The sequence below is a fragment of the Bubalus kerabau genome, chromosome 4, assembly GCF_029407905.1.
Source record: "Bubalus kerabau isolate K-KA32 ecotype Philippines breed swamp buffalo chromosome 4, PCC_UOA_SB_1v2, whole genome shotgun sequence".
NCBI classification, from domain to species: Eukaryota; Metazoa; Chordata; class Mammalia; order Artiodactyla; family Bovidae; genus Bubalus; species Bubalus kerabau.
In genome coordinates this window covers 161,957,096-161,982,053 of record NC_073627.1, presented here as the reverse complement: position 1 = coordinate 161,982,053, position 24,958 = coordinate 161,957,096, and the positions used below count along the sequence as shown (strand labels likewise).

Genomic DNA, 24,958 nt, shown 5'->3' with positions numbered 1-24,958 from the left:
ACAAGACTTGGTTCACATGACTGTTCAGATTGCCTGAGGAATGAGCTGTCTGTCCAGCAGGGAAGTCATCCACCAAGATGTGGCTGTTAGGACCTGTATTGCTGAAGATGCACTTCAAGTTAAGATCGCAGACAATGCCCTCTGCAGAGACTTGTTCCCCGTGGACTATGTCATTGCCTGGGGGACAATGAAAACAGGCGGGTTTGGTGGACGGCCCTTGAAAGTCTGGTTAATAATGAGTTCTCCAGTGCCAGTGACCTGTGGGCCTTCAGAGTGATGCTGTGGGAGCTAGCTTTTGACTCAGGGCCAAATGCCCTACGTGGACATGGACCCCTTTGACATGGCTGTGTGCCCTAAAAGACGGTTACCGCGCCGTCCTGAGGACCTGTTTGCTGTGCTGGCTTGTTGCTGGCCCTTCGATCTGGAAGGGAGAGCCCAGTTCTAGCAGCTGGTCATGTATAGCCACCTCTGCCATGTCCTGATGATTACAGATGAGTCACTAATTGCACCACATGTTCAGCTATATATCTTGAAAGAAAAAGATCAAAGAATTTGTGCACCTGCCTTAAAACCACCACAGGTAAATACTATTAATAATCTTGTTTTTCCTTCTTAACCTTTTTAAACACTTTTTTAAAAACGTTTTTTCATTTCATTAATTATTTTGCTACGTTACTTTTGATAACTCCCTAACATACTGTATGGGTCTAACACCAGTAACTTAACCAGAATCCCATTGGGAACATTTTAATTCTTTTGAAGTTTTTGACATTTGAAGAATACTACAAAAACATTTTGTCACATAAATGTCTATATGTGTCTTAGTCACTCAGTTGTGTCCAACTCTTTGCAACCCACCAACTGTAGCTTGCCAATCTCCTCTGTCCAGGGGATTCTCCAGACAAGAACATTGGAATGGGTTGCCATTCCCTTCTCCAGGGGATCTTCCCAACCCAGGGATTGAACCCAGGTCTCCTGCATTGCAGGCAGATTCCTCACCATCTGAGCCAGAGGGGAAGCCCAAATGTCTCTATAATCCATGATTATTTAACAAGGCTAATAGGTAGACTAAAATCCTCATTAGTGTGGAAATGGTTTCAGCAACTCAGAGGATGGAGCAAAAGCCAAGCGCTTAATAAGACATTGTCTGGACACTCTCCAGGGAGGGAGGGGTGGAAATCCTGGGAAGTGGTTTGCATCAGGAAGATTCCAGACTCCTGTGGGATCGTAGCATAATGGAGGACAGAGACAGCTGTCAAAGCCGGAGGCCTGTTGCTGTGATTCAGCAGGGACAGCATGAGGTGTGCCCGAGGGGACAGAAAAGACAAAAGAAACCAGAGGAAGAGCAGTCAAGTGCTGAGACATGGTAAAACCTGAGTCTGAGGAGTCAAGAAAAAACAGGCCAAGATGACTCAGGACCCAGGAAAGGGATGGGTGAAAAGTCACTTCATGTTCTTGTGGAAATCTATTCCAAAAACTGAGTTTTGTATTTTCTATTTGTCCAACTCAAACTATTGGGGGATGTCAAAAAATCTTTAAAAGTTTATATGTATTTAATGAAATCCCATAGAGTGAATGTTTAACATCCAGGCAGAGAGACTGTGTGCACCCTGCTTATCTTTACTACTGGGGACAAATTTCTGGCCTTTAATCCTATTATCTTCAATTTATAAAATGGACATGACATTTTTCAGGTTTGCTTAAAGTTTAAGTTTTTTGAGCAAAGATTGTGGGCAACTTTGCTTAAAGGCTGTTTGGTTAACAGGGCTTTTCAGGTGGTGCTAGTGGTAAAGAACCCTCCCTGTCAATGCAGGAGACCTAAGAGATGCTGGTTTCATCTCTGGGCCAAGAAGATCCTCTGGAAGAGAGCATGGCAACCCACTCCAGTATTCTTGCCTGGCGAAGCCCATGAACAAAGAAGCCTGGTGGGCTAAGGGCCATAAGGTTGCAAAGAGTTACACATGACTGAAGCGACTTAGCATGCAGCAAGCACAAATGGTTGACAGGCCTTAGAAGGGAGAGGTTGGCTACTGCCCTGTAGGGACTAGAGGTTGTCCCCTGCCGATCAGGGCCGTGTACTCACATTCTAGGCTTCTTTCCTCCAAAAGAGACTTTGTTTCTATTCCAGAAGAAAATACAGGATATTTCTTACTGAGGAGGAGAGCAGGAGTTGATGTGTCAGCCATCTATTTAAGCTCTGAGTTTCATAACCTGGAATTGATGCATAAACCCCACTGCACACACAGGTACACGTGCCTCTGCCCTCTCCCGCTTGGGGAACCAGGGCTAAGTGTACTTGGCAACGAAACAGTCTGATCCTTGATCCAGAGATCTCACGACGGGATGGTATGTGCACAGTTGGCTAGCACATATGTTTGTATGCATCCATATGCACTTGTATACTGGTATATACACACTACCCAGGTGAACATGCACACTCATAAAGACTCACATAAATAATGTGGTAAGGTAACTCACTAACTCACAAGTAGGGTCTCAGAGCTGTCAGATTTTCAGATAAAATACCGAGAAATGGATCAACAGAAGCAGTGGGATGTCTCAAGATCAGGCTAAAAGGATGGTGACTCCTCCCCAGCTCCCACACCCCACCCATCCCCACCGCATTGCTCACTTTCTCTGTTGAAACAAGCTGCCATGTTTTGCTCAGCCCTATGGAGAGGCCTGGGCTTCCCTGGTGGCATTGGGGGTAACCAACCCGCTTGTCATTGCTAGAGACCTAAGAGATGCCAGTTCAGTCCCTGAATCAGAAAGATCCCCTGGAGGAAGGCATGGCAATCCACTCCAGCATTCTTGCCTGGAGAGTCCCATGGACAGAGGGAGCCTGGTATAGGGTTGCAAAGGGTCTGACACAGCTGAAGCGACTTAGCATGTACACACACACATATGGAGAGGACTGGGCTTCCCTGGTGGCTCAGCCATGAAGAATCCGCCTGCCAATGCAGGAGACTTGGGTTTGATCCTTGGGTTGGGAAAATCTGCTGGAGAAAGAAATAGCAACCCACTCCACTATTCTTGCCTGGAGAATTCCACGGACATAGGTGCCTGGTAGGCTACAGTCCACGGGGTTTCAAAGAGTCTGACACGCCTGAGTGACGACTAAACAGTAAATGGAGAGGCCCACATCACAAGGACAAAGGACAGCCTCCTGCCAACTGCCCCCAAGAACTGAATCCAGCCCCACCTCATGTGTAAGCTTGGAAGCACGTCCTTTTCCATTCAGGCCTTGAAGGGACCACAGCCCCAGTCTGGTGAGACTCAGTATCAGAGAACCAACCTACACTGAACCATTAGAAATGGTGATGTAATAAAGGCTGTGACAAACCTAGACGCCGTTTTAGGAAACAGAGACATCACTTTGCCGACAAAGACCCGTCTGGTCAGCGCTATAGTATTCCCAGTAGTCGTGTACGGACGTGAAAGCAGGACCATAAAGTAGGCTGAGCACCAAAGAACTGATGCTTGTTTAACCGTGGTGTTGGAGAAGACTCAGGAGAGTCCCTTCAACAGCAAGGAGATCAAACCAGTCAATCTTGAAGGAAACCAACCCTGAATATTCATTGGAAGGACTGATGCTGAAGCTAAAGCTCCAATACTTGGCCACCTGATGGGAAAAGCTTGAAAAGACACTTGAAAAGACTCTGATTCTGGGAAGGACTGAAGGCATGAAAAGAAGTGGTCGACAGGATGAGATGGTTGGATGGCATCACCGACTCAGTGGACATAAGTTAGAGCAAACTCTGCGAGATGGTGAAGGACAGGGAAGTCTGGCATGCTGCAGTCCATGGGGTCACAGAGTCGGACATGACTGAGTGACTGAACAACAACAAAAAGGCTGTAGTGTTAAAACTATGTTTTAGGTTAATTTCCACTAATACGTGCTCTTACCTATCCTGTAAAACTGCTCAGATGCATCCCATATGTGAAATGTTAGTCGCTCAGTCATGTCCGACTTCTTGTGACCCCATGGACTGGGACTTGCCAGGCTCTTCTGTCCATGGGATTCTCCAGTCAAGAATACTGGAGTGGGTTGCCATTGCCTTCTCCAGGAGATCTTCCAGACCCCGGGATTGGACCTGTGGCTCCTGTATTGCAGGCAGACTCTTTATCATGTTAGCCACCAGGGAAGCTCAAGTCTGTTGATTATATAATATTGCCCCTAACACCCTCACCCCGCCCCCCACCCCCCGCCATCCCTCAGCTTCTCATAAAGTGTTAACAGACACAAAAACAAATGGAGGCCCAGTCAGTCTTCTCCATTCAAGGACAACTTAGGTGATCTGATATAGGGGTCTCACACAGGGAACACTGCTTCTCAAGAATTTATTTTCAAGTAATTATAAATTCACCTCTTCCTCCTGATTTGTGATCTAAAATATTTTTCTTCCCATTCCTGATGTAATATGTTCACAGGCAGGAGTGGGGGCAGTCAGGGGGTGTGCAGCTCTGCTCGAGCACCTTTGCTCTGGGAAAGGGGACAGGGCTGGGACCACGGGGCTCCCCCAGGAAATCTAGGTGGGTGGGGGATCCTACCCTAAGGTCCAGGGGAAGGGAGTTGTGTCTCCATGAGGTTGCAGGGCTGAGCCACCAGACCCACTGTGATGAGGATGCAGAAAGGACAGCAGGGACAGAAGGGGAAGGTGGCCCCAGAGTGGCAGGAGGCTCACAAGTGAGGGGCCACTGAAGAACCCCAGCAAGCAGGGCCCCACCAGCCCTTCCCAACAGCTCTGTCAGAGCCAGTCTGCACCTCCCGGGAGCCCAGCAGGCCCAGACAGGACTCAGAGACACCACAGTGGGGAGGCTGTGCAGGAGCCTGACCAGGCTGGGGCCTCTCTCCCAGGGGAAAAGCGGGGAGGAGGTGACAGACGAGGGGCTGTGTTCAGGTCCCCCAGGAATCTGGCATCTGGAAATCTTGAGTCAGAGCAGGAGACACACCCATGCAAGATGAGCCTGAGGCATAAAGGGAGAAGGAAGGAGTGGGTCACACAGCAAGAACACACCCCTGTACCCTTCACTCAGAACTGCTCCAGAGAACCAGAGGATGGGGAAAAAACACACACATGCCTCTTTTTATATAAAATTACATATTTAATTTGGTCACAAATTCATAAAATTGTATATTTCATAACAGTTTGATAGTTTTTATACTTTTTATAACATTCCACATTTGTCAAAATGTATAAAACTATATATAAAATTATAATATTTGTATATAACATCACATATTTAATTTAGTCACAGTCATAAAATTGCATATTTATATAAAATTGCAAAATGTTTATGTAACTGCCATGTAATTTGGTCACAAATTCATCCAATTGCTTATTTATATAAAATTATAAAATTTGTATATAACATTGCATATTTAATTTGGCCACAAATTCTTTAAATTGCATGTTTATAGAAAATTGCAAAATTTGTATATAACACTGAATATTCAATTTGGTTCAAAATCATAAAATTGCACATTTACATAAAATTATTTGTATATGACATTGCATGTTTATTGATTTTTTTATATTTAATGAATTTTAATTATCCAATTTTTAGATGAGATATAGTATTATGGTTGCTTTTTTATTTTTTAATTTAAATTTATTTATTTTAATTAGAGGCTAATTACTTTACAATATTGTATTGGTTTTGCCATACATCAACATGAATCCACCACGGGTGTACACGTGGACATAACATATTAAAATTGGTCACAAACTCATTACTGAGGAGAAACCTGAACAGGCATCCAGTCTTCAAGTAAAACTTTAAATTGTCACATTTGCACTGGCATAAAGCAGTAATGCTTCCCGGATGGCTCAGCAGACAAAGAACTCGCCTGCAGTGCCGGAGACACAGGACACGCGGGTTCGATCCCTGGATCGGGAAGATCCCCTGGAGTAGGAAATGGCAACTCACTCCAGTATTCTTGCCTGGAGAATCCCATGGACAGAGGAGTCTGGCAGGCTTAGTTCACGGGGTCGCAAAGAGTCAGACACGACTGAGCGACTAAGCACCCACCGGGAAGCAACAAAGGAGTCAAGTTTCACGTTTCTTGAAGGTTCTCATTAGTAAAACACACAATAAACGGGTACAAATGAATACACATGACAAATACTGACAAGGCTGATACTCTAGATGGGCACTCAAGGAAGTCTTCTGAGAAAGGGACAAGTGACCTGACACTTGACTATTTATTTTTTTAAACTGTTTTACAAATGCACGTGCTTTTTGTAACATATAGGTGACAGTTTCAAATTTTATTGTATCTTATTTATTTTAGCTGTGCAGACTCTTCACTGCAGCACACAGGCTCCTCTAGCTGTGATGTGCAGGCTCTACAGCACATGGGCTCAGTTGCGGAGCACATGCTTAGTTGTGGTATGTGGGATCTCAGTTCCCCAACCAGAGACTGAACCCGGGCTCCTTGCATTGGGAGTGCAGAGTCTTAACCACTGAACCACCAGGGAAGTCCCAAGAATTCATTTCTATCTCCTTCTGGGGATGAAGGCAGAGTGTCCTGCACAGAAGGAACAGCAAAGACAGGAAACACCTGACTTCCAGGAAAGGGAGGGACATCAGGGCCAGAGGGATGTAGCACCAAGACCACGGGGGTCAGCCCTTCTCCACACTGTATCCATTTGTACCTACATTTTAGGCAATTCCAGTTTTGACCACACCAGTCACATCAACCTTAGGGAAGACAACATACAAGCCTTGAGATGGACTAGACCAAAAACCTCCCTGAGAATTGCTTCTGCCATTAAATTATCCTGCAGTGATTGGAATACTACAGAGAAGGGTTTAGCAGAAGGTAAAAAAAAAAAAATTTTTTAATTAAAAAAAAAAAAAAACCTAATATAGCAGGCATTTTAGGTCAGTTCTCACAGTATTTAAGAATCAGCATTTCTGTGTCTTTTCTGCAGAACATCAAAGCTTACAGAGGGGCTGAGATCCTTAATCAGCCAATTCAAACACAAAAAGGCAATTCTGGGCTCAGAGCACCAGTATCAAGGGGGGCCCATCTAGTGCGGAGCAAGCCAACCCTGAACATAACCCAGGAGCCCGTCCATTCTTCCTCCCAGAAACTATGGCAGATCCCTGTCCTCTCTTCCTTGAGCCCAGATGCAATGAAGGTCATTGATAAGAGCAGACGTGACACAGAAACTATCTGACACTCATATCTAACCCACATCCCACCCTAACCTCCCAGATGAGCAGGAGGAAGCCCGGGGAATGACAGCCCAGTTCACGGTCACCAGACACAGCACGGGGGTGCCACTTCCCCTCCCTCTCTGCTCACTTGTTAACATCTCCCTAGGAAAAATGCAAATATTCACCCAACTATAAAGTTGACATGTTTAAAGCCTGGACCCTAAAGAAGTCGCCAGGCAATCCCAAAGTGGTCAAATTCCCCCAGCAGTGGGCTTGCTCTCCTTTATTGTTGTTGTTGTTTTGTAGGTTTTTGTTTGTTTGTTTTTGCCTCATGGCTCGTGGGATCTTACTTTTTTTTTTTGCCTCATGGCTTGTGGGATCTTACTTTCTGACCAGGGATTGAACTCAGGGCTCTCAGCACAGAGTCCTAACCACTGAACAGCTAGGGAATGCCCTCCTTTTGTATTTCTAATTGCTTTGGATTGCCAGTACTCAACCAGGTAGCCCACATAAACCTAGAAATTATATTTGCAAAATGTTTTTCTACACATATAAATATATGCACAAACATAAAAGTGCCAAGACATACAAGATGTTTGCACTTTAATCATGTATATTACAAGTTACAGGGCCTCCCTGGTGGCTCAGTCGGTAAGGAGTCTGCCTGCCCAATTCCCTAAGGTTGATGTGACTGGTGTGGTCAAAACTGGAGACCTAGGTTCCATCCCTGGGTAGGAAAGATCCCCTGGAGAAGGAAACGGCAACCCACTGCAGTACTCTTGCCTGGAGAAACCCCATGGACAGAAGAGCCTGGTGGGCGACAGTCCATAGGGTCACAAAGAGTTGGACATGACTCAGTGACTAACACTTTCATTATAAGTTACATCATTAAATGCATACATACTAACATGAATGACAAATTTCAAACAAATACAAATAAAAACTAGAAGTCTATTAGGAGTGTGTCCTGAAATGAAAGATTGACATCCTCAAACAGTCAGGGCACAGCAGAGCCTGTCTCCCTTTCTTCATAAACATGTTAATACTTTCCTGAGTTCAGCAGGCGCTCTTGAATTGTCTCTTTTGTCAACCTTTGCCCCAGCATTTCCAAGGCATCCATAAGGGTGTTGACTGAGGTCCCCTGTCCCTTCTTGGTGACTGGCAGCATTTCACACAAGGCATCCGGAGAGACCCAGGCCTATTCTCTGGTCACAAGGATCTCATTTCATGTGAGGCCCAACTGCATCAAGAGCGAATCACAGAAATCACAAGGAAAAGATAGCTGCAAAGTCACTGAAGAATAGCTTCAGGCCTAGGTTGGGGGAAAGTCACAGAGGCCGAGTTGGAACAGGCTTCCACAAAGGCCAAGGACCCTCAATTCAGGCCTAGACTTCAGGATGGGAACCTGAGGAGCTCCCCCTGCTGGTAAGCCTGCTGCTCTGCGCCCCTGACCTGCTTCCCAGCAGCAAACAAGCCACACAGGCACTGGGCATTGGACTTCGCCAGCACCCAGAGCAGGTGGGGACAGTCCAGGTCAGCAGAGAGTCCTGCCCCAAGCAGGGGATGAGGGCGCATCTGGAAGAGGAGACTGCTGTCACAGAGGGAGAAGGCATCTGTGAGAGGAGACAGAGGGTGGGACAGCGAGGGGCAACAGACCTCAGAGGAGGGCACCTGTCTTTCTCAGGAGGGTGGGGCACCTGCCTTTCTCAGGAGGGTGAGGCCCCCTGGCTGCCACCTCTGCACTGGGGACAAAGCAAAGGCCTGGAGGGAGGAAGGTCTCCGGCCTCACACCCCGCTCGGCCTCACTGCCTGACACTGCGGTACAGCTGGATGGGGACAGACTCTGAGCAAGAATTTAACCCTAAAATGGAGCAAACACCACCTGCCTCATGGGCTGTGCTGCAGATTCAACGCTGTGTGTGTGAAATGCTGTGCACACCACCATCCACAGTACATAAGGAGGGCACCCGACACAAGTTTATATTCTCTAACAGTTACACTGAAAACATGAAACATAACAATACTACTTTTCATGAAATATGGTACTAACTCAAAGTATTCTAAAAAATTTCATTTCAATATGTAATATAGATAGCTAATGGGAAGTGGCTTTATAACACAGAGAGCTCAATCCGGTGCTCTGTGATAACCTAAGGGAGGTGGGATGGGGGCGTTGGAAGGAGGCTCAAGAGGGAGGGGATATATGTGCACCTATGGCTGGTTCAGGTTGCTGTACAGCAGAAAGAAGCACAACATTGTGAAGCAATTATCCTCCAATTAAAAGTAAGTTAAGAATTTTTTTCACTGCAATATGTAGTGTTAGCTGCTCAGTTGTGTGTCTGACTCTTTGTGACTTCATCGACTGTAGCCTGTCAGGCTCCTCTGTCCATGAGATTCTCCAGGTAGGAATACTGGAGTGGGTTGCCATTCCCTTCTCCAGGGGATCTTCCTGACCCAGGGACTGAACCCTGTTCTCTTGCATTACAGGCGAATTCTTCACCATCTGAGCCACCAGGGAAGCCCCTCAACATGTAATCAATATACAAAAAAAAACTAACGAGACAAATTACAGTCCTTTTTTCTACCAACTCCTTGAACTACAGTATCGAGTTATATACTACAGTTCATCAGATTTAGCCACAGTTCAGGCGCTCCTCAGGGCTTCCCAGGTGGTACCAGTGGTAAAGAACCTGCTTGCTAATGCAGGAGATGTAAGATATGGGTTCGATACCTGGGTTGGAATGATCCCTGGAGGAGGGCATGGTAACCCACTCTAGTATTCTTGCCTGTAGAATCCCATGGACTAAGGAGCCTGACAGGCTACAGTCCATGGGGTTGCAAAGAGCCAGACATGATTAAAGAGACTTAGCATGCATGGACAGGGGCTCCACAGCCTCCCTGGGCCAGGAGGTGCCCTGCTGGACAGCACAACCTCTCGGATGTCTCAGAGTGGGTCAACCTGGCCCTGAGCAACCAGGGAGGAGGATGGTGGAGGAGGGAAGGACAGGGAGGTGTTAGGGGCCACTGTTAGAGGACAGAGGGGTGCAGGGTGGGAAAAAGAGGAGGGGGCAGGGAGGGAATTAGAGTCCCGATGGTTCAGGGACAAGCCATCCCCTCTCTGAGTTGCCCTAACCGCTATGGAGACAGAAATTAGGACACTGTCCCTCCTCCCTCTACTCCTGATCCCCTACCCAGGAAACAAACACTCACTTTCAGTGGCGTCTGTTGGAACCAGCAGCCATCTTCTCCTCTGAGATCCTTCAGGTGCTGCTGGTTTCTGTAAAACACAATGGAGAGCAGCCTTGGTCTTAACCGGGGGTCCTAGGTTACAGAACTGAGCCTAGTAAACCTTGTTCTGAAATTCTGGCAGATGCAGCCGTAAGCAAAACAAAACCAATGAAGGATCTTTGAAGGGAGCGGACAGAAGAGTCATTATTTTATATACGATTGTATTCTTATAAAACTCTAATGGTTCAACAATAATACGTAAATGTGAGTGTGTGGATGGTGAATGTTAAAAATTATGACAATAAATTCTATAATGAATTATGAGTTGGATAAACTCATAAGGTTATAGAACATTGTAATACAAAGATACAGCCTCAACAAGAAATGAGCAATTTACCAAAGGAAAACACACATGGAGTTGAGGTATTATAAAACTCTTAACTTAAAATGCTAACTCTTTTCATAAGAAAAATATAGAATAGCTAAAAGATCTCAATTCCTCCTAGATTAATTTATAAATTAAGGTAAAACTCAAAAACCTCAAAACTATTGAAATGATATGACCCCAAATTGTAAACGTCTCTGTATGTGTGTGTGTGTGTGTGTGTATGTATACATATATAATATACGTATGTTTAGTCACTCAGTCATGTCTGACTCTTTGCGACCCCATGGGCTGTAGCCTGCTGGGCTCCTCTGTTCATGGGGATTCTCCAGGCAAGAATACTGGAGTGGGTTGCCATGCCCTCCTCATACATATATATATATGCACACACACATACACATAGTGAAAATACTTCTATATGTTGACAAAGAAATTTTACTTCAAGTAGATTCAACTTAACAATACTTTTGAAATAAATGTGAAATTCCCACTATGATGAGGAATGGCTTAAAAGTATGTAACAGTCACATAGAAAATTATTATGTAGCTCTGACTCCATCACTGAGTCAGTCATGGGAGGAGTGATTACCCTTTGCCTGCCCTGTTCTAGACGAGGGATGTGGTGACGAGACAGATGAGAAGTAGCATCAGAGCTGCCAGTGGACCAGAACAGGGGTTGGGACTCCCTTCCCGTCCATGCCCTGGTCTCTTTCCAGAGCACGGGGTGGGCTCCCTTCTCTCCATGCCGCGGTCTCCCTCCATCACCACCTCCCCAGAGAAGAGGAGACCTGACCCACTGCCTCTCCCTGTCTCTACCACAGTCCCAAGCAAGCAGAAGGGCCAGAGCCCCACACTCAACAACAGGCAGTCTGCTTGCTGCATCTCGGGACTGGGCGTTGTTTCCTGCAGCTTCTTTTTCTGCCAAGGGACCAGAATGGAAAGTCAATCTCCATTGGTCAGCCTGTTGTTGTGTGCATGGTCCAGAGCCCCAGACCTTCCTGGGGGACATAAGTGCCAGAAAAGGGCCTCGAAAAAGCAAGGCACTGACCCAGGAGTCACAAACCCACAACCCCCTACAGCTTCTGAGGGGACACAGTAGGTTCTGCCTTCCCACCTACACCTGTGCTATGCCCAAGTGGGCATAGACTCAGCACATCTGGGCTCTGCTGATGGCACCCAGACTCTGGTGTGATGCTAAGGGGAACTGAGCACCCCTGCCTGACACCCCCCACACCCCAGGGCTACAGAGTGAGGGTGTCTCAACAGTAAGGACAGGGCCAGCGCTGCCAACCAGCCTTAGGACAGCTCTCAGCAGGCCAGTCTCCCTCCTACATTCAGCCTAGAGCCCCCAGGCCAGTTGAGAGACTCAGGGACAACAGCATAGGACACACCGGGGACCATGTCCACCCTGGGCTGTGTTGTGATGCAGTAACTGAGGGTCTGAGGCCACCAGATGCTGGAGAAACCGATCACCTTGTGCCAGCACTCATTAAAGAGACCTAGAAGAGAAGAGACATCCACTGAGTGGTGGGGAGGGTGCTCTTGCCACACCTCCCTTCCTAGGGACAGGGTGCAGGGTGGGGGCTCAGACACTGAACAAACAACCCTGGGCCTGTGACTGCAAGCGGGATATTCTAAATCTGGAGAACCCTCAGGGAGGAGAAGAGAAGGGAGAAAATGAAGTAAAATGAAACCCATGTAAAATCTCTGTGCAGTGCTACTGAACCACCCTCTTCTCCTGCCTCCTCCCACCAGACTCAGCCAGGGGGAAGAGGGGACCGTCAGCTGAGTTGGGGGCCCAATGTGATCAGTTTTGTAGGACCAGGTGAGGTGGGAGGAGGAGGGGTTTCCTGGGGAACAAGATCAGAGACAAGCCAGGAGGAACAGGAGGATTGGGGAGATGGAGGAGGGAGCCAGCACCTCCTCCTTCCCTTCTAGAACCTCACCTGTAAAGTAGCACCATACACATCCGATTAGGACAGCGGCAATTACAGATACAAGTTTAATCACCAGCCTTGAAGGGCCTGATGAGGGAGAGGGAGTGATGGTTGGTCTCTGGCTCATGGTTGCTAGCTCTCCAGGAACTGGGGCCTCCCCATGGGTCAGGGTACTTGATTCTTGGTCCACACACTTGATGTTGCTCCAGGGGGTACATTTCATGACCATGACCTTCCCATCAGGGCACCTGGGTACAGACACAGGGGGACCCATCAGGGACAGCTGGCTGGATGAGGAGAAAGAGGGGGCAGCCTCCTGTCCTGGGTCCCCTGACAAGACAGTGGAGGGGAGACAGGCTCTTGCTGTCTGCAGGGGAGGGTCCCCTCACTCCCCATCCCTGGGCGGGAGAACGATCCAGGATTGTGTACTGCAGCTCCCGGGCTCCTACTGAGTGTTCAGAGCTGCCCTTCAGGAGCTGGGCTTCCTCTGCAAGGCCCGTCTGGCTTCTCTGGGCTGCACGGGAAGCTCTGTGCGGGGTGGGGAGGGCCTCATCCAGGTCAAGAGTCACAAGTTTGACTCATCCTCCAGTTAAATTGGAATATAAGGCCCTCTCATCCACCTGTTGACTCTTCCTACCAATCTCAGCCAATACTGGAGCATCAGAGGATAGTGAATTACTATTGGCCACCGAGTCCCCAAATAAGAAAGATTCAGGTGCTACTGGGGAACAAGGGGCTGGGTGTGAGGCCTGTCGAGTTGGCTCCGGTTTTATAGGAACCTTGAAGGAACACACACGTGGCCTCCTCATGACTTCTGTCTGCTGTCAACACTTCGGTCTTTCTAGGCCCCTCCCGAGGAGACGTGGGAAGGGGCCACTGGGAAAGCCGTGCAGGACAAACAGTGGTGGTAGGGAGCACTGCTGCAGGCTCAGGAGACCCCACAGGCACAAGGGAGCTCTGGGAGGTGGGAGGGGCTTCACGGAAGCAGGAGAGAGAAATGGGTACAAGGAAACTCGGGTCTCCTGTGGGTTGGAAGCCCCCCTAGGCTCCTGTGTCTCACCCGGTGCTGCATTTTTGACAGAATTCAGGTGCATCTTCTCCACGGAAAGTGCCAGGTTTGCACTGACACTCAGTGTCCTTGGTCGGGGTGCAGCCATTTTTTTCTTCTTCTCCTAGAGACCAAAGATAAGGTTTTGAGGGTGTGTTTCCCTCATATGTCTCTCAACCCTTCTTCACCACCCAGATCTCCATCCACTCAGTTGAAGAAGTAATTCGGAGGGCTTGCTGGGTGGTCCAGTGGCTAAGAATCCGCCTGTTAAAGCAGGGGACACAGGTTCCATCCCTGGTCTGGGAAGACCCCACATGTTGCGGGGCAGCTAAGCCCGTGTGCCACAACTACTGATCCTGTGCTCTAGGGCCTGTGCACCACGATGAGAAGCAACAAGGAGCAGCCCCCCTCACCACAACTAGAGAAAGCCCTTGTTCCGCAACAAAGACCCAGAACAGCCAAAAATAAATGAATTAATCTTTTTTTTTTCTTAAATAATTTTGGGGTCATTTTCTGTGGCAACATACATACAGCATCCATAGAACAGCCACTGTTCACGTGTCACCAACAGAGGCATACAAAAGGCACTGTGCATCATTACAGATTGCATCAGGGTTGGGAAGAAAAATGTTTTAGATCACAAATGAGGAGCAAGAAGTGGGCTGGGGTGAGGTGTAATCTGAGACGCTGTGGATGGAGAGGAACCCTTGGGTGATGTCCCAACGGGTGATGCCTGCTGGAGAGGCAGAGGGACCTCAGGTCATGAAGGCTGAAAGAGGCTGAGACCCCAGAGCAGAGGGCATGGCGCCCGCAGGAGCCTGGCCCAGAATCAGACACATCACACAGCTCAAACCCAGCCCTGCCCCACTCCCCCAGGCCTTCTGCACTGTTACCATCCAGCCCCCTCCACCAGGGGACACGTTATTCTCCTCTTTCCAGCTGATGTTCTGAAAGACTTCCCTACCAGTTGGCATGCGTTATGCAAATAACTTCTGTTTTCATTATTCTACTGACCTAAGACAGGATGAAGACTTAGCTGGGCTGGAAATCAGGTCTCTGACTCCTCGTCCCATTTAAATCCCATCTCGTCACCCAGCACTCTAACTGCAGGCATGCGGGACCACAGGCTCTGTACCTGATTTGCAAGTCGTGCAAGGTAAGCAAGAAGGGAGGGTGTTTGAATGACTGGTGTAGTCTATCCCATCGGTGCATGGGGCACAACCTCCAATGGCTTCTTCCATATAGAATCCTGGGAAGAAAGGGAAAAACTGGTGAGAAAATCCCCGCAGGATTCCCTGAGGCTGGCAGTGTGGCTGCGGAGGCCTCTTTTGGCCATCTGTGGAATCCACAAGGGGAACTCTCCTCAACCGGGCTCTCATCTTTTGATTCTTCATCTACCACATACCCTAGACCAGCACTGCCAACAGAAATATATTACAAGCCACACATCCAAGTCACACTCATAGCTGGCACATTAAACAGTAAAAAGAAAGGTCAGGGGCTTCCCTGGTGGCTCAGTGGTAAAGAATCTGCCTGCCTATGCAGAATACATGGGCTCGATCCCTGGTCTGGGAAGATCCCACCTGCTGCAGAGCAGCTAAGCCCACGTGTCACAAATACTGAGCCTGCACTCTACAGCTCAGGAGCCACAACTACTGAGCACACAGGCTGCAACTACTGCAGCCCGTGCACCCGAGAGCCTGTGCTCTGCAGCAGGAGAAGCCCCCCAGGGAGAAGCTCAAGTACCGCAACTGGAGAGCAGGCCCCACTCTCCACAACTAGAGAGAGCCCGTGCAGCAACAAAGCCTCCGCACAGCCAAAAATAAATATACAGACATGAAGACAAGGGTTGGAGACCAGTCTTAGAATCTACCTGGTGGACATAACTTCTGCTGGGGGCTCCGTTCCAGTGCGGCTGATGACTGCTGGTGAATTTCATCCTTCCTTACAGACATGGCTGAAGCAGGTTTGACCTATGGAGACAAAGCAGGGACAGGCATGAGTGGCTTCCACACTCTCACCCCTTCTAGGATCCACCCCCCATTTCCTTGACCACTACCTGCAAATGAAACAGAACTGGGACCTTTCTTCCCAGCTCTAAACTCTCATTCATATTTGTTCTTTGGCCTTTTGTGCCAGCAAGTAATGTACATTTAATTTTCCCCTGTATTCCTTCCTCTTAAAATATGTTTATTCCAGAAAGTAGGTGCTCAGATACGTCCAACTCTTTGCAACCCCATGGACTGTAGCCCATCAGGCTCCTCTGTCCATAGGATTCTCCCAGCAAGAATTTTGCAGTGAGCTGCCATTTCCTCCTCCAGTGGATCTTCCCGACCCAGGGATCAAACTTCAGTCTCTTGCATCTCCTGTGTTGGCAGGCTGGTTCTTTACCACTAGCACCACCTGGGAAGCCCAGAAAGTATGGGCAAGGAAAATTTTTTTTATAAGAATACAGAAACCATAAAGATCCCCTTGATTAGAGAAAGCATCCATTATTTTGTGTCTTGACTTCTATTTGACCATATGTGTGAATATTCTTAGGCTCTCTCTTTCTTTCTCACATGTGCGTGCACACACACACACACATTTTCACAAATGAGGGTTCTGTCATGCATACAATTTTTCATAATCAGGATATAGAATCACATATTGAGTAATGGATTTGTGGCTTTAATCCAACAAGCGGTCCCCAAAAGGAAGCTGTCAGTGTTCCACAAAATACCAGAATCACATGGAGAAAGAAGAAATAGCAATACAGGGCTTTTAGCCAAGTCTCTGTGCTAAAACAGAGAAGGCAATGGCACCCCACTCCAGTACTCTTGCCTGGAAAATCCCATGGATGGAGGAGCCTGGTGGGCTGCAGTCCAGGGGGTCGCTAACAGTCAGACACGACTGAGCGAGTTCACTTTCACTTTTCGCTTTCATGCATTGGAGAAGGAAATGGCAACCCATTCCAGTGTTCTTGCCTGGAGAACCCTAGGGACGGGGGAGCCTGATGGGCTGCCGTCTATGGGGTCGCACAGAGTCGGACACGACTGAAGCGACTTAGCAGCAGCAGTTAGCAGCTGTGCTAAAAATGACACAATGGGGCCAGTCTGAAATCACTGGAGCCTGAGGCTTCCACCAGGATTAATGTGTTGATGATAGTGTTCTGATGTTCAGGATTGTATTGTCATTTGGGGGAAGACTGTCCTCATTTGTGGGAAATATACATTCAAGTGTCCAGTCATGGGATCTGTCATGTCAGCAGCTATGTTTCAGATGATACAGGAAACAAAGGGTTTTGTATAGTTTTGTAACTTAATCTGGGAGTGATTTAAAGTAGAAAGTGACATGAAGAGGAAAAAAAAGAAAGAAAAACAAAGTTGAAGTGGAAACAGCTTATGTTGAGCCCAGTTCAACTGCCTGGATCTAAACAAGATAAAATGCCACCTGTTAAGTATTTGGGGACAGCTAAGCTCATATGTGTCCCCTAATCATCCCTTCCCCAGTCTGGGCCTCCTCCGAGTCACCCCAAATTGGTGGACTCTCCTTTCCCGGCCCTAACAATCCTATGCCTTCCTTTCTTCCCTGGTTCTCCTCTCACAGACTCTCTCCCTCATTGTTTTGTTACGAACAGTTTCAAACATCCAACAAAGTTCTAAGATTCATTCACTAAACTCTTACATGCTCAGCACCTAAGTTCTGTAACTTAGGTGTATCACATATTTCTTTCTCTAACCATCCCCCTCTGGCCATTCTAAGTGTCTTATTTTTATGATGAAATTCATATCTGTAACTCTTAATACATCAACATTATGTCAGTAACTCGAGGTCAATATTTCTTTACAGTTTACTTCAATGTTAAGATTTCCAGATTATTGTACCCAGCAAGGATCTCATTCAAGTATGAAGGAGAAATCAAAAGCGTTTCAGACAAGCAAAAGCTGAGAGAATTCTGCACCACCAAACCAGCTCTCCAACAAATACTAAAGGATATTCTCTAGACAGGAAGCACAAAAATGGTGTATAAATTCGAACCCAAAACAATAAAGGAAATGGCAACGGGGTCATACTTATCAGTAATTATCTTAAATGTAAATGGGTTGAATGCCCCAACCAAAAGACAAAGACTGGCTGAATGGATACAAAAACAAGACCCCTACATATGTTGTCTACAAGAGACCCACCTCAAAACAGGGGACACATACAGACTGAAAGTGAAGGGCTGGAAAAAGATTTTCCATGCAAATAGGGACCAAAAGAAAGCAGGAGTAGCAATACTCATATCAGATAAAATAGACTTTAAAACAAAGACTGTGAAAAGAGACAAAGATGGTCACTACATAATGATCAAAGGATCAATCCAAGAAGAAGATATAACAATTATAAATATATATGCACCCAACACGGGAGCACCGCAGTATGTAAGACAAATGCTAACAAGTATGAAAGAAGAAATTAACAATAACACAATAATAGTGGGAGACTTTAATACCCCACTCACACCAATGGATAGATCAACTAAACAGAAAATTAACAAGGAAACACAAACTTTAAATGATACAACAGACCAGTTAGACCTAATTGATATCTATAGGACATTTCATCCCAAAACAATGAATTTCACCTTCTTCTCAAGCGCACATGGAACCTTCTCCAGGATAGATCACATCCTGGGCCATAAAGCTAGCCTTGGTAAATTCAAAAAAATAGAAATCATTCCAAGCATCTTTTCTGACCACAATGCAGTAAGATTAGATCTCAATTACAGGAGAAAAACTATTAAAAAATCCAACATATGGAGGCTGAACAACACGCTGCTGAATAACCAACAAATCACAGAAGAAATCAAAAAAGAAATCAAAATTTGCATAGAAACGAATGAAAATGAAAACACAACAACCCAAAACCTGTGGGACACGGTAAAAGCAGTCCTAAGGGGAAAGTTCCTAGCAATACAGGCACACCTCAAGAAACAAGAAAAAAGTCAAATAAATAACCTAACTCTACACCTAAAGCAACTAGAAAAGGAAGAAATGAAGAACCCCAGGGTTAGTAGATGGAAAGAAATCTTAAAACTTAGAGCAGAAATAAATGCAAAAGAAACAAAAGAGACCATAGCAAAAATCAACAAAACCAAAAGCTGGTTCTTTGAAAGGATAAATAAAATTGACAAACCATTAGCCAGACTCATCAAGAAACAAAGGGAGAAAAATCAAATCAATAAAATTAGAAATGAAAATGGAGAGATCACAACAGACAACACAGAAATACAAAGGATCATAAGAGACTACTATCAACAATTATATGCCAATAAAATAGACAACGAGGAAGAAATGGACAAATTCTTAGAAAAGTACAACTTTCCAAAACTCGACCAGGAAGAAATAGAAAATCTTAACAGACCCATCACAAGCACGGAAATTGAAACTGTAATCAAAAATCTTCCAGCAAACAAAAGCCCAGGTCCAGATGGCTTCACAGCTGAATTCTACCAAAAATTTAGAGAAGAGCTAACACCTATCCTGCTCAAACTCTTCCAGAAAATTGCAGAGGATGGTAAACTTCCAAACTCATTCTATGAGGCCACCATCACCCTAATACCAAAACCTAACAAAGATCCCACAAAAAAAGAAAACTACAGGCCAATATCACTGATGAACATAGATGCAAAAATCCTTAACAAAATTCTAGCAATCAGAATCCAACAACACATTAAAAAGATCATACACCATGACCAAGTGGGCTTTATCCCAGGGATGCAAGGATTCTTCAATATCCGCAAATCAATCAATGTGCAAGGATTCTTCAATATCCGCAAATCAATCAATGTAATACACCACATTAACAAATTGAAAAATAAAAACCATATGATTATCTCAATAGATGCAGAGAAAGCCTTTGACAAAATTCAACATTCATTTATGATCAAAACTCTCCAGAAAGCAGGAATAGAAGGAACATACCTCAACATAATCAAAGCTATATATGACAAACCCACAGCAAACATTATCCTCAATGGTGAAAAATTGAAAGCATTTCCTCTAAAGTCAGGAACAAGACAAGGGTGCCCACTTTCACCATTACTATTCAACATAGTTTTGGAAGTTTTGGCCACAGCAATCAGAACAGAAAAAGAAATAAAAGGAATCCAAATTGGAAAAGAAGAAGTAAAGCTCTCACTGTTTGCAGATGACATGATCCTCTACATAGAAAACCCTAAAGACTCCACCAGAAAATTACTAGAACTAATCAATGACTATAGTAAAGTTGCAGGATATAAAATCAACACCCAGAAATCCCTTGCATTCCTATACACTAATAATGAGAAAACAGAAAGAGAAATTAAGGAAACAATTCCATTCACCATTGCAACGGAAAGAATAAAATACTTAGGAATATATCCACCTAAAGAAACTAAAGACCTATATATAGAAAACTATAAAACACTGGTGAAAGAAATCAAAGAGGACACTAACAGATGGAGAAATATACCATGTTCATGGATTGGAAGAATCAATACAGTGAAAATGAGTATACTACCCAAAGCAATCTATAGATTCAATGCAATCCCTATCAAGCTACCAACAGCATTCTTCACAGAGCTAGAACAAATAATTTCACAATTTGTATGGAAAAACAAAAAAGCTCGAATAGCCAAAGCGATCTTGAGAAAGAAGAATGGAACTGGAGGAATCAACCTACCTGACTTCAGGCTCTACTACAAAGCCACAGTTATCAAGACAGTATGGTACTGGCACAAAGACAGAAATATAGATCAATGGAACAAAATAGAAAGCCCAGAGATAAATCCACGCACATATGGACACCTTATCTTTGACAAAGGAGGCAAGAATATACAATGGATTAAAGACAATCTCTTTAACAAGTGGTGCTGGGAAATCTGGTCAACCACTTGTAAAAGAATGAAACTAGAACACTTTCTAACACCATACACAAAAATAAACTCAAAATGGATTAAAGATCTCAACGTAAGACCAGAAACTATAAAACTCCTAGAGGGGAACATAGGCAAAACACTCTCTGACATACATCACAGCAGGATCCTCTATGACCCACCTCCCAGAATATTGGAAATAAAAGCAAAAATAAATAAATGGGACCTAATTAACCTTAAAAGCTTCTGCACATCAAAGGAAACTATTAGCAAGGTGAAAAGACAGCCTTCAGAATGGGAGAAAATAATAGCAAATGAAGCAACTGACAAACAACTCATCTCAAAAATATACAAGCAACTCCTACAGCTCAACTCCAGAAAAATAAATGACCCAATCAAAAAATGGGCCGAAGAACTAAATAGACATTTCTCCAAAGAAGGCATACAGATGGCTAACAAACACATGAAAAGATGCTCCACATCACTCATTATCAGAGAAATGCAAATCAAAACCACTATGAGGTACCATTTCACACCAGTCAGAATGGCTGCGATCCAAAAGTCTACAAGTAATAAATGCTGGAGAGGGTGTGGAGAAAAGGGAACCCTCTTACACTGTTGGTGGGAATGCAAACTAGTACAGCCACTATGGAGAACAGTGTGGAGATTCCTTAAGAAACTGGAAATAGACCTGCCTTATGACACAGCAATCCCACTGCTGGGCATACACACTGAGGAAACCAGAAGGGAAAGAGACACGTGTACCCCAATGTTCATCGCAGCACTGTTTATAGTAGCCAGGACATGGAAGCAACCTAGATGTCCATCAGCAGATGAATGGATAAGAAAGCTTTGGTACATATACACAATGGAGTATTACTCAGCCATTAAAAAGAATACATTTGAATCAGTTCTAATGAGGTGGATGAAACTGGAGCCTATTATACAGAGTGAAGTAAGCCAGAAAGAAAAACACCAATACAGTATACTAACGCATATATATGGAATTTAGAAAGATGGTAACAATAACCCTGTGTACGAGACAGCAAAAGAGACACTGATATATAGAACAGTCTTATGGACTCTGTGAGAGAGGGAGAGGGTGGGAAGATTTGGGAGAATGGCATTGAAACATGTAAAATATCATGTATGAAACGAGTTGCCAGTCCAGGTTCGATGCACGATACTGGATGCTTGGGGCTGGTGCACTGGGACGACCCAGAGGGATGGAATGGGGAGGGAGGAGGGAGGAGGGTTCAGGACAGGGAACACATGTATACCTGTGGCAGATTCATTTTGATATTTGACAAAACTAATACAGTTATGTAAAGTTTAAAAAGAAAAAAAAAAAAAAAGATTTCCAAAGAAAGACATGCACAATCTTAAGGGTACCATTCAAAGAGTTTTTTTTTGTTTTTTTTTTAATGCATACACTTGGGAAATCCAAATCGTCTATCTAGATCATGGAAATTAGCTTGCTTCAACACATTCCCTCATGCCCCTTCCTCAGTTATCCTAGTCTCTAATGTGACTCCAAGAGGGAGTGGCCTTCATCATATGGAGGAAGGTCCTTTCTACCCTGATAAAATGAGACTTTTTTCTGACAGTAAAGAATCTGCCTGCAATGCAGGAGACCCAGGTTCAATCCCTGCGTCAGGAAGATGCCCTGGAGAAGGGAATGGCAATCCACTCCAGTATTCTTGCCTAGAGAATTCCATGGACAGAGGAGCCTGGCAGGCTACAGTCCATGGGGTTGCAAATTGTTGGGACACGATTGAGCAACTAACACTTTCCCCTTTTCATTACAGGGGGTTAAGTGTCAGTTCAAATTCTTTTTCTGCATCTGTTAAGCTGTTCATACAGCTTTTCTCCTTTACACTGGTTTGTGTGTGTGTGTTTTAAATTTTTAATTAGAGGATAGTTACTTTATGTGATGGTTTCTGCCATAGTTTTTAAAGATCTAGAATTTAGTTAACTATTTGCTTTGTAAAGGAATTTTGCCTCTGTTTTTAGGAAGGGTATTTAAAAGTATTTTTTCTTCTTTTCAAATGTTTCTGTTAGGTTTAGGTATTAGGGTTATGTTGGCCTTAGAAGAACTAGTGAAGAACTCCTGTTGTCCGAAAGAATTTGTGTAAAGATTTTTGTTAGCTCTTTTATTGTCTGAATTTTTGTGCCCTCCCCTATGTCCTAACCTGGGGTCTCCTGGTTATCCACTCCCAGTCTCAGCAATCTCACGGATCCTTGAAACACTCTACTGGAATGGAAGAATCAAAACCATGACACTATGGTGCCCCATCTTTACTTCTTAGACTGGGAAAGTGTTAAAGTTCAGTGTGCAAGTGCGTGCGTGCGTTAGTCGCTCAGTCGTCTCCGACTCTTTGCGATCCCATGGACAGTAGCCCGCCAGGCTTCTCTGTCTGTGGAATTCTCCAGGCAAGAGTACTGGAGTGGATTGCCATTCCCTTCTCAATAGGAACTTCCCAACCCAGGGATTGAACCCTGGTCTCCTGCATCACAGGCAGATCCTTTACTGTTTGAGCTCAGTGTGCAAGGGTGCAGGGAAATAGGGCACCCTTGTGGACTCCTGGTGTGACTTAAAATGGTCCAGTCTTCTTTGGGAGAACAGTTTGTCATTATCTAGGCAAAAGTGTAAAATCATCTAACCCACTGACCCAGCAATTCCACTTCTAAGGAGTTACCCAACAGACAATGCACATGGCTACACTGGATACTTGACAGGCACCCAGACCCATTCATCAAGTAGTGTTCAACATGAGTCCTACCTATTACAAACCGATACTTTAAAAACGAATTCTATACTTCTTGTGAATACAAAATGCTATTTCTTTCCAGATTTTTGGTACTAATTTGTTCAATGAAAGATGCCTATTTTCACGATTTCTGTAACTTTGTTAGACCCTTAATTTTTTTTTTTTTCCTTTGACCCTCTAAGCAGCTTTGAAAAGAGCCTCAAACAATGCAAGAAAGCGGTGCCAAGTGTGCACATTTTTCCCCATGGTGAGTTTCTTAAAAATGCACACTCAGGGACGGGAAAGCCTGGTGGGCTGCCGTCTATGGGGTCGCACAGAGTTGGACAGGAGTGAAGCGACTTAGCAGCAGCAGCAGCGCTGAACCACACCCAGAGCCTCCAACTCCCCTCTGAAAGAAAGTGGTGAGACTCTGACCCAAGCTGAGTTGATTGGTGGTTTCTATTCATAAAGTGTAAGGAGCTGGAAGCAATTTTGAAGTTGTTCTCCTTTCAGAGAAAAGGAAATGTTAAGGGTGCTTAAGGCAGTGGAGGGGGGAAGATGGAGCCTACACTTAATGATTTACAAAGGACACGTTTTAGAAGATACATGCAGTGCAAAATAGCAAAAGAGAGAGAAAAGAGGAGAGTCGGCAGAGGGAAAAGGGAAGGGAAAGGAAAGAAATGACGATCTGATGCTCGCTGGGCCTGGGGCCAATCCAGAGATCAGGTTCTCCAAGGAGCCAGATCTTCCAGGCAGCAAGTAGACGCCAGGGGTCCTTACTCTAGCGCCCCCCACCAACACGCCGCGTATTGGACTTGGCCGGGCGGGTCCTACCAGGATTTGCCCAGCCAGGCGCGCCCGGGCCTTTTCCGGGCCACCAAGAGCGCCTTTTGGAGCCGGGACTCGCGGCGGGAACTCACCAACAGCAAGACACCGAAGACGGTGAAGATGAGAGCCCAGGGGCCCCGGAGTCGAGGCCTGGGGCCCTGGGTGCACCCTGCCCGGGAGCTCGAGGCGGCCGCTGCCCTCTGTCCCCGCTGCACGGTGCGGTCGGGGAGCGTTCGCTGTCCAGGTTGCCGCGGGGTGACAGCCTCCAGAGCCATCAGAAATGAAAGTGTGTTTCGTGGGGCGCGAGATTAACCCTGCGAGCTGCGCGGAGGGGAGCTCTGCTGTTTAATCTGAGCGTGCCTCTACTTTTATACCACCCCGCCCTGGGATCGCGTCACCCGCGGTAGCGAATGAGCCAGTGCTTGCTGATATAATCATTACCACTTCCAACCAATCACGCGTGGCTCAGGAGAGGAGCCCGGGCTTTACCAAAAGGGGAATTTCCGCCAGCGAACAGCATGTGACCCGGTTTTTCATTCAGCGCCAGGCAGGTCTGTGCCTTTGGGAGTGGGGGGGCAGGGCACCTCCCACGTGCAGGAGAGACTCAGAATCTGCGTTTCAGCCAGGTCCTAATGCCCCACGGGTTGAAAAAAGGAATGAACCACCTGTCTTCTAACTACTGCCTTCTGCCCACTCCCAGCTTCTGCTCCTCCCCGCCCCGCCCTTCATTGACCA

General features: G+C 45.8%; 1 protein-coding gene and 1 long non-coding RNA gene across 2 annotated transcripts; both read right to left on the bottom strand.

The window, feature by feature from the left end:
- Nucleotides 1-8,174: 8,174 nt before the first annotated feature.
- Nucleotides 8,175-10,929, bottom strand: LOC129651724 (uncharacterized). Its single transcript, XR_008714288.1, has 2 exons — nucleotides 10,378-10,929; nucleotides 8,175-8,479 (listed from the first exon to the last, which is right to left on the bottom strand). It is a non-coding gene; the product is annotated as an uncharacterized LOC129651724 (long non-coding RNA).
- Nucleotides 10,930-11,386: 457 nt separating this feature from the next.
- On the bottom strand, nucleotides 11,387-24,583 carry LOC129651025 (tumor necrosis factor receptor superfamily member 10D-like). Its single transcript, XM_055579755.1, has 7 exons — nucleotides 24,316-24,583; nucleotides 15,639-15,738; nucleotides 14,901-15,014; nucleotides 13,778-13,889; nucleotides 12,727-12,965; nucleotides 12,113-12,279; nucleotides 11,387-11,698 (listed from the first exon to the last, which is right to left on the bottom strand). Exons 1-7 carry the CDS (start codon nucleotides 24,496-24,498, stop codon nucleotides 11,387-11,389), a joined length of 1,227 nt encoding a protein of 408 aa, XP_055435730.1. The 5' UTR covers nucleotides 24,499-24,583.
- Between the last annotated feature and the right edge of the window lie 375 nt (nucleotides 24,584-24,958).

What these genes read in the sequence shown, in the direction of transcription:
- LOC129651025 (XM_055579755.1), bottom strand. Translation starts at nt 24,498, where the DNA reads ATGGCTCTGGAGGCTGTCACCCCGCGGCAACCTGGACAGCGAACGCTC. An exon ending in TTGCACGACTTGCAAATCAG is followed by an intron (nt 13,890 to 14,900) that starts GTACAGAGCCTG and finishes TTTGGTCTCTAG; the next exon opens with GAGAAGAAGAAAAAAATGGC. An exon ending in TGTATGGTGCTACTTTACAG is followed by an intron (nt 12,280 to 12,726) that starts GTGAGGTTCTAG and finishes CTTCTCTTCTAG; the next exon opens with GTCTCTTTAATGAGTGCTGG.